Source organism: Toxotes jaculatrix, chromosome 12 (genome assembly GCF_017976425.1).
Source record: "Toxotes jaculatrix isolate fToxJac2 chromosome 12, fToxJac2.pri, whole genome shotgun sequence".
Taxonomy (NCBI): Eukaryota; Metazoa; Chordata; class Actinopteri; family Toxotidae; genus Toxotes; species Toxotes jaculatrix.
The window spans coordinates 12298958-12313188 of NC_054405.1; the positions used below are offsets into that span (position 1 = coordinate 12298958).

At 41.1% G+C, this 14231-nt stretch overlaps 1 protein-coding gene across 2 annotated transcripts in view; it reads left to right on the forward strand.

Moving 5' to 3' along the window:
* The window catches only part of lrch2 (leucine-rich repeats and calponin homology (CH) domain containing 2), a 32867-nt gene that overhangs the window by 12335 nt on the left and 6301 nt on the right, over positions 1–14231 (forward strand). Inside the window, exons 11-20 of one of the 2 annotated variants that reach the window (XM_041051418.1) lie at positions 424–528; positions 1034–1102; positions 1677–1739; positions 8000–8048; positions 8141–8281; positions 8805–8855; positions 8971–9034; positions 10280–10392; positions 13316–13453; positions 13696–13773. In XM_041051418.1, the coding sequence (XP_040907352.1) occupies positions 424–528; positions 1034–1102; positions 1677–1739; positions 8000–8048; positions 8141–8281; positions 8805–8855; positions 8971–9034; positions 10280–10392; positions 13316–13453; positions 13696–13773 (871 nt within the window). The remainder of the gene's footprint in view (positions 1–423; positions 529–1033; positions 1103–1676; positions 1740–7999; positions 8049–8140; positions 8282–8804; positions 8856–8970; positions 9035–10279; positions 10393–13315; positions 13454–13695; positions 13774–14231) is intronic. The other variant, XM_041051419.1, reaches the window with a different exon arrangement.

A 14231-nucleotide genomic window follows, 5' to 3' on the forward strand; every position in this document is an offset into this window, starting at 1 on the left:
TTCATATAAACACTAAAAAAATCTGTTATGCAATGACTGGAGCAATTCTGAACAGGCACACTCAGTGTGCAGTCTCTTAAAACATCTGCAGATATTTTGAGAAATTGATAGTACAAAAGGTTGCATAATCACGTGCAGCTTTGTTGCCAAAAAAGACTAGTTTAGATTCCATTTTTTCCATTCCTTTTTTTTTTTAGTTTACAGAGACATTGACTATGTCAAAGAGGATTTAATGTTTTGATTGATGTGTTCAATCTTGTTGAATTTGTTGTTTTAGTGATATGGCTTCTGCTCTTCTCTCTCCTGACACTTTGTGCATTTGGGCTAGATTACTGTATGTTGTTGCCCTAGGCAAACTCATGACTTGTGGCAAGTTGCATACTGTCTGTGATGGCGATAACTTTGATTCTGATTTTGTTGCAGCTCTGACAAGGAGCAGCTAGTTGAGGAAGAGGATGATGAGCTGAAGGAAGTGCTGGACCTGAGGAAAATTGCTGTTCAGCTTTTGCAGCAGGAGCAGCAGAATAGGTGTGTGTTTCTCACTTCTCTTCCAGCAGTAAAACAAAAGACAGTGGACACTTACTAAAACGCTGCGCTTTAATTTGGATCTTTGTTCGTTGCACTGCTTAAATTCACATTTCTTTTGATACTTTCTTCTTACTCCTTATCATGTAATATGCGTGTTCATATGTGCTGCTCCCATTGCTCAGGCTGACAACTCACAGAGGAGATTGTTTCCCAGAATCTGGTGTTTATATGCTTTTGATCTCTCTCAGAATCGGAGCTGTACACAGTGCTGTACCCCTGAGTTTGTGGATTTGTTGTCTGTTTATCAATATCCCAATGGTTGTTTTTCCTTATGTCCTCAAATGTTGCTCCAATTGCACCATGTGACCTCTCCGCAAATCAAATTCTTTTCAGCATTACATCACCTTCTCTCTGTTTACTCTTATCCTTCCCTGATTTTTTCTTGTTCCCTGCTTTCTCCTGACTACTTGACTGGCCTGCTGCATATTTGATTTATGGCTTCTAGACGACGATCCTTAATTTGCAGAGCAGAGAGTCTTATTCACCGACGGAGAGTGACTGGCCGGGCACACAGGTAGAGGGGGCCGAATTTTTTATGCCTCACTTGATAGAATATTACTGTTCAAACATGCCAACACAGCCAGTCTCTGGTGTGTTTCTTTATCCACCTCAACAAGTACAGTACATAATTAATGCCATTAGAAACACACATTTTCATACTATTTTCATTAGGGTCTTTTTTTTATCATATGTGAGTGAGTATGATGAACTTTCTTTTCAATAAATATATAAAAATATTTCCCTCTTAGAAGTGGAGCTGGCTTACTTTTTCCATGAGCTGGTTTATGCAAGCGTTGATGATTGTTGTATAAATCAATACTCCTGCAAAAGGAAGCCCAGCCCATAAACAGACAGCTCTTAAATCCATCCATTGTGCAGATTAGTTTCCTTTTGTTGCACCACTTGTGACATTTCTGTTGAATTTGACTCAGCCCAGTTGTTTCACTTTTTTCATGCCAGCTCTATGTGTAAACAAATTCACCTTTGGGGAAATTTTAACGTATTGGGTGACACGAGTCATTGTCATTTTAACAGTTATCGTATAAATACAGCACCGTATCTGAATCTGAATCTCTTTCTGTCTGCAGGTTCCTGAGTCACTCTGGAAGCTCCAGCAGCAAACCAAGACCTCCTCCTCAGACCGCTCGAAGGTACATACTGAATCACATATACTATACCACCACACGTTCAGAGTGGAGGTACAAAGCCAATGAAATACAGTTGGCATCAAACCAGATGTGCCAAAGAATTGTATTTACAGATAAGTGTAGGTATAAGTAAGTACTTACAGCATAAATGGTGCTATATCTTACAGTATGTACAGTGTTACTGACTTTGGAGAGCAACATATATACAGATTATTATGTATGTATAATACATTAAATACGATATAGTGTACATAGAGGTGAAGTGAACAGAGTTGGAAAGGGTTGTGCAAATGTTGTATGTACAGTATAAACAAAATATGCACAGCTGGTTGCATGCACAATATAAATAACAGTGATCTGAACAACGTGAGAAGTTCGGCTTGTGCAAGAATGAGCAGTGCAAATATAAAAGTACTGAAACACATGCAGTAATGAGTGCAATAATGCACAGTGCTGTGAAGTGAAGTGCTGATGTGAAGCACTGCCACAGCCTCAGGGCAGAAGCTCTTCCTGAGCATGCTGATGCGGGAGCAGAGGCTCCTGTAGTGCCTGCCAAATGGGAGGAGAGTAAAAAAAACGTCCATGTGTGACGCATGCTTGATAATGCTCTTCTCCAGCAGCGTTTATGGTAAACATTCTCAAGCAGGCGTCTGTGATCTCTCCGATGGGTATCACCACCCATGGGAGCGCTTTACAGTCTGTTGCAGAACAATGAGCAAACCATACTTATATGCAGTTGTATGGAGAAATCTCAACAACATTAAAAATTCATTCCAGTCATGGAAGATTAAATCTTTCTGACAAATGATCAAAAACTTAATATTATATTTGAAATGATATAAAACAGAAAAAAAAACAGCAGCCTCTCATGTGTCTGGCATTTCTGTGCAAATGCTTTATACACTTTACGTTTCACAAAAACATAAGATGGTTATTTTCTGCATTAGTGAGTCAATAGGCCATTCCTTTTGCAAAGAGTGAAATATTCCAGAGAGATATTTGTATTTACTGTTAAAGAGAGTAACAAACAGGTCGCCTTCCACATAAAGGAACTTGTAGCCATATCAGTCCAGTGCATTATAAAACAATCCAGTACCAAACAGGTGCTAATGACAATATGTTGGTTAAATGTTGGTTAAACTAAAAAATCCTTTACTGAAACAGGAAAAGCTGTGTAGGGCGAATTATACTGAGGGAGAGACAGACAGACTTAAAAGGTGAGGTTGAAAAAGGTGGAGTAACAGTTTCATCTAAAATGAAAAACACCAAGGCAAGAATGAGCATAGCTTAATATGCAAAGTGGTCATCCTGCATCAGCAAGAACAGCTGTCCCTTCTGCAGGAGCATTAAGAAATGGGAAAGAAACGGCATTTCTGAGGACTGTAAAATGCAGTGGTCGGCCAAACAAAAGATACATCAAGCTCACTCCTGTTCACAGTCGGAAGATGTCCAGCAGCACAATCAGCTCAGAACTGGCAGAAACTAGTGGGGCCTTTGTACACTCATCTACAGAAAGCTGCAGGTCCAGACAATACTCCAGGGCATGTGCTCAGGAATTTGTGGATTAACTAACACGTGTCCTCACAGACATCTTCAACAGCACCCTGAGTTCAGCGGTTGTCCCCCTCACCTTCGTGTGAGCCTGACACATCTGGAGAATAAGAACAGTTATGTGCAGGTGCTCTTCGTTGACTTCAGCTCCTTCTTCAACACAGCCGTCCCTGAGCGCCTGATCAGGAAACTTAGCCCACTGGGTCTGGAACACCCCTCCGTGGAACTGGTCATCAGACAGATCCTCATACACCGAACCCAGTCAGTACAAGTTGGGAAAAATACTAATGAGACCATTGTCTTGAACACATGGGTTCCCACACAGGGTTATGTTTTGAGCCCTTTGCTGTTCAGCTTGATGCCTCAACTCAAACCACATCCTCAAGTCTGTGGATGACACCATATTTGTATGTCTCATCAGCAGTGATGATGACTCATCCCACAGGGAGGGCATCAATCAACTCTTCAACACCAACATGTCGCTCTATGTCAACAAGATGAAGGAGATGATTAGAAGAACCATACAGTACAAACTCCACTTCTCTCAGAGTCAGTTCCCGGGGGTGCACATCACAGATCATATGATGTGGACTACAAACACCACCTGTCTTGTTAAGAGAGCCCAGCTTCATCTGCACCTCCTGTGACAAATGAGGAGAGCAAACCCTCCCCCTGTCCTCACCACATTCTACAAAAGGCACCATAGAGAGCGTCCTGTCCAGCAGTATCTCTGTCTGGTATGGCAGCTGCACTGCCTCAGACCAGAAGTCCCCTCAGGGGCAGTGCCTCCTTGTATAGAAAATGCTGCCTGAGCAGAGCCACCAGAATCTCCAGAGACTCTAACCACCCCTCCCACGGACTGTTTACCCTTCTGCCCTCAGGCAAACGCTACCGCAGCATGCAATGCAAGACTGCCAAGCTCTGCCAGAGCTTCTTTTCACAGGCTGTCAGACTCCTCAATTCCCTTTAATACACACACATACGCCCATGCACACACACACACTACCAGACTGTCAGTTCTGTCTTGCAGGCTCAAGGATGCAGGCTTGCAGGCTGAATGAATACATATATTCAGCTCTCAATGCTGATATCATTCTACATAATGTTTTCTGCTGTTACGCTGTGCAATAAGTCAATGCCTCCATTATATTTCAGCAGTTTATGGCTACAATCCAGGGTTACTGTAATTCCTCTAGTTTTAAGGTGGTTGATATGATCGAACAAGCCCCTGCTATTACAGACTTGCATCCCACTGTGCACACTGTGATTTTACACCTGGGCACCAATTAAGTCATGATGAGGCACCTGGCTAAACTCCACCACAAGCTCAAGTCAGTAGTGCCCACTGTTGAGAGCCTTGGAAAAATCTGGATTCTGTCTGGTCCAAATCCTAGCTTGAGGAAGAGATCCAAATGCTTTAGCTGCCTTAATAAGTTGAATTTCTGGCTCCAGACTTTATCTCTTGCTGCTGGTTATTATTTTGTTGAACACTTTTCATTCTGGAAGGAAGAACATTTACTTAAAAAGAGATGACATTCATCTGTCCAGACATGGGGTGAAGCAATTTTTGTCTAATGTGAGGGAAGCATTACCTAATTAATTTGACTAACAAATATATCTGCAGACAGTCCCTTTGTAATTACTGTGTTGATCAATAACACATCCAGACTGCACAGGGCTAATTTAAATTTTAAGAATAAAAAAGAACACTCAGTTGTCAGTAGAAATCTCATTTCAATCTGGTTTAGACCTATTCTGGACTCTGTTCAGCTCTCTGCTGTCACCCTGGCTTCCCACATTCCACCTGTTACTTCCTATTTTAAAATGTGCCTTTTAAATGTTTGGTCTCCGTCCTTTAAGACTGTTATCTGTCAAGATTTTATCAGGTAACATAACAGTTGTGTGTTCCACGATCACAGAGACCTGGCTAACCACCACCAGTATTGCTTATTCTATCCTGCCAAGACTAGAGAGGAGGGGTGGTGGGCTCGCTGTCTCTCCCACCTCATTAAATTTTGTTTTTTAACTAACAACCATAGACTGTATAAAACATGGACGTAGCACCCGTGACGTCACCCACTGGTTTCGGGGAGTCGGTTTCGTGACCAAACCATGGGCATTTGAGCTGCGCCATCTTGGACTTTAGTGGGAATGTACTTTCCATATTTGGCGGAGAGGCCGTTACTCTACGGGTCAGCCGCGGTCAGCCGGCCGAGAACCCGCCCACTTAGCTCGGAGCAATATTTAATATTTACCGGCTTTCACCGCTGCCTCCATCCACTATCCACTTACAGTTACAGCAGCACACAAACAACAGCAGCCGCTTACTGACGGAGCTGCTCAGTCCATGCAATGTCCAACTTTTTAAACAGAAAAATGAGACGAAATAAAATTGTAGCCTAGTACTCCCGCAATAAACGGACTCTGAGAGCACGGAACATACCACAAGTGTTCCTAACATTAGCTGCTCCGGTCCTCTATCTGTATCAGCAGCGACCATAAATCGGCAAATAAGTCATAAGCCAGCGGCAAAGTATGCTAACACATGCTAATTAGCGCAAACATCCAGGTAAAATAGTGAGAAATTTACTTACCGAAAAAACTGCAACACAGACTCCTTCGACGGTCGGCTAGTACAGTCTACACTACAACAAGCCATACTGTCACAAAAACCTATCCGAACATTGGCAAATAAACACGGACACTGCAGCCCGTCAACCGCTGGAGGTAGCCGCCTAGCCCAGCCGATGCTTTAGCAAAGAGCTAACTGCCAGTACCTGGCTATGGGCTGTCACTCAACGTAACCACGCCCTTATTTACGTAGGAATTTTAAGCCTAACACTAAAACGGTTGTAGTACAAAAAAATTCACCCGCCTCCACAGTGCCCACGGAGGTGGAAACTATCAATAGAGACCAAAAACAAAAAATGTAGCCTACCAGGATGTAAAATTTTTTTTAGGCTGTAAAGTTGGCTATTTTAACATGGCGGTCAATCGAGAATTGCTCACTTCTGGAGCCAGAATGATGACTGCGAGGACTGCAGCCGAGGAACTGCAGCTTTTTGAACTCGGAAGTGATCCTCACTGCTGAAAGCTACAACTCCCCCCCTGCTAGCAACAAGGTTCTTTGTTTTTTGATTATTGTGAGACACTCAAAACAGAGCTGTGGTTTCTTTGCAAAATTTTCTGAACTCCTATCTCTCATCACTCAGTGGTATGATAATATTATTTTATTAGGAGATTTCAACATTCATGTTTGCTGCCCCTCCTACTCTTTCTCTGTTGATTTAATGAGTCTGGCTGAGTCATTTGATTTTATGCAGTTTGTGAATGATTTAGTGTTCTCGTTGGGTCTAGCTGTGGATTTTAATTCTCCACAATCCATGCTATTCCAAAACCATCTGCTCTTATTAGATCCCTCATTTTTAACTCTGAGTTTGCTAGTGCTTTATAGCCTCTTCTCACCCATGTCCCACTGAACACTATCCCAACATTGATGATGTGAGCAACAATTTTAACAGTAAGCAGCTCATTTTGAAATATCAGCAGACTGATTAAAATTAATGACAAGATGATTACTTCTTTCAATACTAAGAATACCATTCTCCACATAGATCTGTCCCCAGAAAAATTCTTCCTCAGCCCATCTCACTTGAGGCACTCCACAAGGGTCTATCCCATAGGTGTCAAACCTGTTCCACAAAGGGCCGTGTGGCTGCAGGTTTTTGTTCCAACCAATCAAGAACACACAGTTTGACCAATCAACTGTCTGAAGACTGAGATCAGTTGATTAAATGAGTCAAGTCTGGTGTGCTGCTGCTTGGTTGGAACAAAAACCTGCAGCCACACGGCCCTTTGTGGAACAGGTTTGACACCTCTGGTCTATCCTCTATCCAAGGGACCTTTATTATTTTCAATCTATATGCTCCTCCTAGGTCATGTCATCTACAAGCATAAAATCCAATGTCGTTGTTATGCAGATGATACTCAGCAGTGTGTTCCACCCACATCCTCCAATTCCAGTATGTCTAGCTGAAATACTCTGTTGGATGTATCAGAAAACATAAGAGCTTGTGTGCAGATAAATGACAGCATGTGCTCCAGAGCCACATTTGGAAACATTTGGCTACAACAGAGGATGGTTTGTTTGCAGAGGGGGCTAAAGAGAGCAACAAGAAGTGTCTGCGAGCAACAGTGAAGCATGATGGAGGTTCGTTTTTGGGCTGCATATCTGCAAATGAATTAAAGGATTGAGCATTAGTGGATTTGTCAATGCTGAAAAGTACAGGCAGATTCTGATCCATCATGCAGTACCATCAGGAGGGGTGCAGTTGGTCATAGATTCGTTCTTAGGCACGTCAACAAGAAGTCCTGCAACAGGTGTTCTGGCCCAAACAGAGCTCTGGTCTCAACATCATGGAGTCAGTGTGGGATTGCATGAAGAGACAGAAGACTGAAACAGCCTAAATTCACATGAGAACTCTGGCAAGTTCTTCAAGATCCTTGGAACAACCTACCGGCCAAGTGCCTTGAGAAACTGTGTGCAAGTGCTCCCAGGAGAATAGGTGCTGTTCTAAGGGTGGACTCGCCAAATGTTAATTTGATTTATTTCTGTTTACTGCGAACTGCATGAAATTAATTAAGTACTGTATGTATGGAGTATCTTCTCCTTAGACCTGTAAAAATAAAAAGTTGTTGTGTCTTTATTCTAGTGCATCTTTGGATGAAGGAAGTAGTGGAGCGTCAGTGCTAAGTGGACAGGTACAAACTCTTTGTGTCTCTCATTTCTCATGTGATGATTTCTCTCTGGAGGATGCAGAGAATGATTTAATGTTAACTGTCTGCTTTTACAGCCTTCTTCTTCCTGCTCCTTTGATGGCAGCCTGAAGACCAATCAGTCAGATTCAGAGCCAAAATGGCCCGAAGTCCCGCCTGTTCTCAATCAGAATGAAGAGCGCAGGAGAAACAAGTACCTGAGAAAAGATTATCTAAAGGTATGAGTGTGCACATGTCACCATGACCGCAGCTGTTGCATTTGTGGTTGGTAAAATGAAAGCAGAACTAACCTTATTAATCGTCCTAGATGAAATTCTGGCTCATTAGTTTCCATGGCAGACATCCCAAAACTTTAGCCAATAAAACCTGCAGTGCTAGATATAATCACTGGCGTGAGAAAAGATAGGTGAGCTGACCCTTTGAAAAGTGATGTGCAGGTGTGTTCTGTAGTGCATCAGGTAACCACAAAGATCCTTGAGAAAGCCCCAGGTTTTCTCAGGAAAGATTGATTTTAACAGTCATTTTAATCAAACATAACATCGCAAAAGATTGTATGATGATTATTGGTCATTCTTTTACCAATATCATCTCACTGAAATTGTCAAGATTGTTATCTACTGAGTAAAATACACATCAGATTTTCATCAGCAGTCAAACACCTGTCCAACTGTTGAACATAAAGAGAAAAGAAACAAAACAATTTGTAGTATATAATAAAAAGAACCTGTTTTCCTTCTGCAGTACAAGTGTCAGAGTTCACGGAAAAACTCCAGTGGCAATGATGACTGCGAGGTGGGTGTGAGAAACATCCCGTGTGGACAAAAATCCAAATATCTTATCATCTCACAACATCTTTCAGTGATATTATAAAACTCTTTTCTGACATTAATTAATGTTTTCTTTCCAGGAGGGCTTGCGTAACACTGATTTCAGCACCACTTTGACAGTGTTTGGACTGAAGCCCAGATCAGGTAATACACAATGCTTGTTGTTTTAACACCATTGTCTACTTTATGGCTCAGTGTCTTTCCTTTTCTTTGCAGTGATAATCAGGGAACTTTATAAATAGACAGCCACATCTTTTCAGTCTGTGGTGGAAACGTATGATCTAACTTGTGCGTGAACGTGAGGGAATGCATGCCAAGCCAAGTTCATGTCCATTTCTATCATCTCTTTTGAATTGATTTGAGAAGATAATAGTGAAATAGAGATTTGAAAGGATGTAAACCCCTGAGACTTGATAAATCCAGAAGTAAAAAATAAAAATTGTTAAATTGCAAAAGATACTTGAATAATTTCCTCCCCATGCCTTTGCTATGTCGGTGACTATAAAACAGTCTCTTTTACTTAGAATGCCCTCAGTTCAGAGAAACATGCTTAATGAGCCTTTATTGGGAGCAGTTGGCTTACACAAACACTCAGGCAGTGTTCCATTTTAACCTAGGGCTCATATCTGTGAAGTGAACACTATCCTCTTCGCATGAAGCCAAGATGTTTTTTAGGTGGAGTCCCAGCGTACTTTCTCTGGAAGTGGGGAAGGTTTCTGAAGAACTGCTAATCTGTTTTATATCAGCGGGACAAGGAGGAACATGATCATTATTTATCTTTTCCTGATTAGTTATATTTGGGTGCTCTAATATATTTAGTTTTTGTGCATTAAGAATTCCTAGATGTTTGCTTGCCTCATTGCTGATTTACATTATAGCTTTAGCAAATAACAGATTTGAGCTGGCTGCCCTATTAAAACTTTGTGAGAGAAGAAACATTTCATCAAGAGATGTGGGAATTGTCCTCACCTACAGTATACCGCAGTAAAAAATAATAAAGATAAGAGAATCATTTGTGAGACATGCCCTGACAGTGTCTTTAAACCACAGTGGTAAAGATGTAATGATATTTTTTTCTGTACAATGTAGCTTTGTATTGTGGTGGTGTCGTCTTTTTACTGATAGCAGAGATAATATCTAGATGTGTTGCTTGGATGTCATCAGACATGTGGTGGATTTGATTCTTGGCCTCACAAGACTAAATTTTATTTGTCCAATTTTTCTGGTGGAATGTGCACACCTGTCTTTGCACTGACCTGAAGCAGACCGCAGGGGGCTCAGTGTTGACCTGCTAGGATAGTAGCTATCTCTAGGACTTTCTGCTTTCTCTGTGAATTTCACTGTGCTGTAAATTTAGAACAGTTCACTTCATATCATTTTTTTCCCCAGCCTTCACCAGAGGAAGCCGTCAGGAGTACAGCTCAACAGACCCCAGTTTCACCATGAGGAGGAAGATGGAGCACTTGAGAGAGGAAATGGAACAGATAGGACTCTTACGGCAGGTCAGAAGCCGCACAGCTTGTTTATGCCTTTTGCACAAAGCATTGAGTCATTCAGATGCCAAAGCCTGTCAGATCCTGCTTTTGTTCCAGTGTTTATACATTTCAGCAAGTGACACTTAAATCAAATCTTCTGAGAATTGTGTGTTTTCTTTGTTCTCATTTAGCAACACAGAAATGTCACAATGCCATGCAGTTTCATGTTGAGTCATAGTATACTCAGACAGCACAGCATATAGTACTTAAGGTTCTCAGCTTTCACTTGCTGCCTGTCCGTGACGCCTCGTAAACCACGTTGCTGCTGCAACAGAATCGGTTTCATTGCTAAATTTACATATCTGCCCACTGAAAACTACCAACCTTCTAGCTGCAGGTTAAATAAAGCTGATAAATTACAAAATCAAGAAGTAATTTTACTACACTGATATTGTGTTGCTGCTTGTGTTCTTTTATAGTAAATAAACAAAACCCTATCAACTCGTATTTATGTTGAATTATGACAGTAGCAGAAATAAGAAATGACCTGGAGATGATAAAGTATTTAAATGCAAAACAATCATTAACACTAATAGGCTAATACTTACTGTAACTTAACCAAACTGCAGCAGTAAGTGTCACAAACGTCTGCATGCAGGCAGCAGGAATCAGGAGTAATATCCACTGGAAACCATCAAGCTCCCCAGTAGTTTCTGTGGCGCTCATTAGTGTACGGAAAGCAGTGTTGAAAGCAACAAGTCTGTGCTATATAGCGTGTATCAGCAGCAGCTGAGTCAAGTTAAGGAATTGTTTACATCCATGCAAACAGTCTTCATCTTCTTCCTTGTCTTTGATGGTGCACTGCTGAACATCTCGGCACAGTGCTGTTCAGTAGAACAGTGTGAAACCATTGGCAGGACTGTGTACGGTATTGTTTAACCCATGTGTATCTTCATGCATGTGCATGACAAAAACAAAACAGGGTCCCACTCATTTAAAAAACTGCGGCGCCTTAGCAATACTAGAAATCAAAAACTCCACAGGATACCATAAACATACATACTTAATAATAATATTAATTACCGAAAACACTGTCATTTCCAGCCACAGCGCTGTGATTGGTTGAAGTTTGAACTGTCAAGATATGTTCTATGTGACATTGCGTCTTACTGTAATTATGTCAGTTATTTCTATGTGGACCATAACATCTTTTTTTCTAGGAAGATTGAATAGTATTTCACTGTATTTGCAACATGAAATTGAAAATGGGACCCAATAATGGAAAGTTTGAATAAACAATGGACAGCTATGGATGGAGATTAGGATGCTCAACTGGCCAGAAATTAGTAACAGCCTTGTCACTGATGGTCCAATCTTTTCCTACAAGAAGAGGACAACATTTCAGTGAATCAGGCACAATAAGCTGAATAACAAGACTTATCGCATTATTATTAACGCAGTCTAGCCTTCTTAGCCTGCATCCTGGTGTGAATTCCTCGAGAAAAACACAGGGTTTGTTTACAAAGTGTCTGTAAAGAAACAGAGGAGAATCAAACCCTCAGCAGCAAGTTAGAGACTGTCAGACACACCTAAACTATGTGCGAAGAGTGCACTGCCCTTGGCTTTAAGTCAGAGGTAACTAAAGAAGATAGATACCAGCTTGAAGATAAAATTCAAAGGTGACCCAGACTGTTAAGCAAAACACAGACAGGAGCTTTTCTTCCAGGAGAGACCAAAGAATGCTTTTTGGGACATTGTTGATTATGCAGAGGAAGCTGCACCCCATGGAGACCCGTATCAGCAGGTCAGTGGCAGTGGCTGCAACCTGTCCTCACTTGCCACAGATATTATACCCCACTCATCACCTATGAAATACAACACAAAGTGTACAGATGGGCAGCATGCCCATCTGAACCCACCCAGTTTGGAACAACAAGATGTTATTACACCAGTGACTGATGTTCTTGACTTCATCTTGTATGTGACGTTCAAGGTTCAGATGCCTTGAGATACCTGAAGGACTTTACAAAACAGCATTTCTCAAGTATTTTGCAGACAAAGACAAGTAGAGAATAATAGAGACACGTGATTTAGTGCTAAAGGACAAGGACTCAAAGTGGGAGTGTGTTCCAGGGCTGAGATGAAAGAACTAAAGGAACGCAGGGCATGCACTGGCAGTTCTTCCCCTGAATAGAGCAGACATGCCCTTTACTGGCAAACCAGCCACTTTCACCAGCAGCTGGGGCTCTATTTATGTTGATTATTCTATTTTTCTGAACATTTCAAGGTCTACTCATCGCCATTGGCTTAAAGGTTTGGATATGAACTTTATTCCTGACCTTGGAAACATTGGTCGACTGTTTTCGAGGTCAAGAATGGACTTTCAGTCTTAATAAAATCATTGTCACGTCTGGTGAGAAACAACAGTACTTTGTTCTCAGAGGAAAATGTTCAGGATGGAGACTACAATTCACGCCAGACAGAAGCAGACGGGTTTCAGAAAAGGAACAGAAATCATGGACCAGAGTTTCACATTTAGAAAACATCATTAGGCAACAGAACAACCCTTTGTTCACCAACAACAAGACAGCGGTTGTGGTGTTTATTTGCAGCTGTTTTTTGGAGTCAAACAGTCAAATTATGTTTGTCCATATTTGCTAATGGGCTGCATCAATTTTAGGGGGAAAAGGTGTCATAGCTTTGTTTGGGCTTCTGCAAAATGTATTTCATTTTATTTCCATTTAGAGGTGCAAAATAGACACAGACTACCACCATTGCAGCAGACAGTTGTGTTGAAAATGATTCCTGGTAAATATAGGACAGAGGAGACGGAACTCAAGTTGAATACTTCAATAAAAATCAAAAGAAATCACAAACACCTTTCTCAACCAAAAATGCACTTTTGTTGGAGGATGGTAATGTAATGAGGCCATTGTTCATGTGTTTGTAGAATATTGAGTCCAGGCTGAAGGTGTTGCTCCCAGATGACGTTGGAGCTGCTCTGATGGATGGGGTTGTCCTTTGCCATTTAGCCAATCACATTTGTCCTCGGTCTGTAGCCAGCATCCATGTACCGTCGCCTGCAGTGGTAAGCACATTAAAACCCTCAAAAGGCTCCTATTATAATACCCTCATCAAACAAAGGAGCTTTTCTATTCTATTTTTTAAAATTTATTTTATTTATTTATTTATTTTTATTTTATTATTTTTCCCGTGTAATGTCAGTTACATATATGGCTGTCTACATGACCTGACAACCTGACACCCTCATAATCTGTTTTTGCTTGTTCTGATTTTAATTGCTAACATGATTGATATTCTGGCTTCCAGCCAAAGCTTAGCATGGCTAAATGCCGTAGGAATGTGGAGAACTTCTTGGATGCCTGTAAGAAGATGGGTGTTCCACAGGTAATAACATCAATGACACGTTATTATTCTCTGTCATGCATTACTTACGATATGTTTTCGATTTCTCGATTCTTTTATGTTTTTATCAAGATTTGCGACCTATCAATATAAGCTTTGAGCTCGGGGACACAAATTACAAACCCACAGTAATGACTGAGTAAATCTCTACAAGTTAATTCATGCACGCTCACTCGTCTGGTTTAGCTGAGCCTCCCAGTGATGGGAAATTTCTACAAATTTCTGCCGCAAAACAGGTACTTACATATCATACTGTAGTAGATACTTGTGGAGATCTAGATAAGAGCCACTCTTAAGCGTGCAACTAAAATTATCCCCAAACAAATGCGTCATCCCACACAAATTACAACACGTTTTTACCCTGAGTGGTTTTAACCAATATGGATAGTTATGTATGGGAGCAAATTTCAATTTCAGCTTATGAAGTAGTTGCATATAAG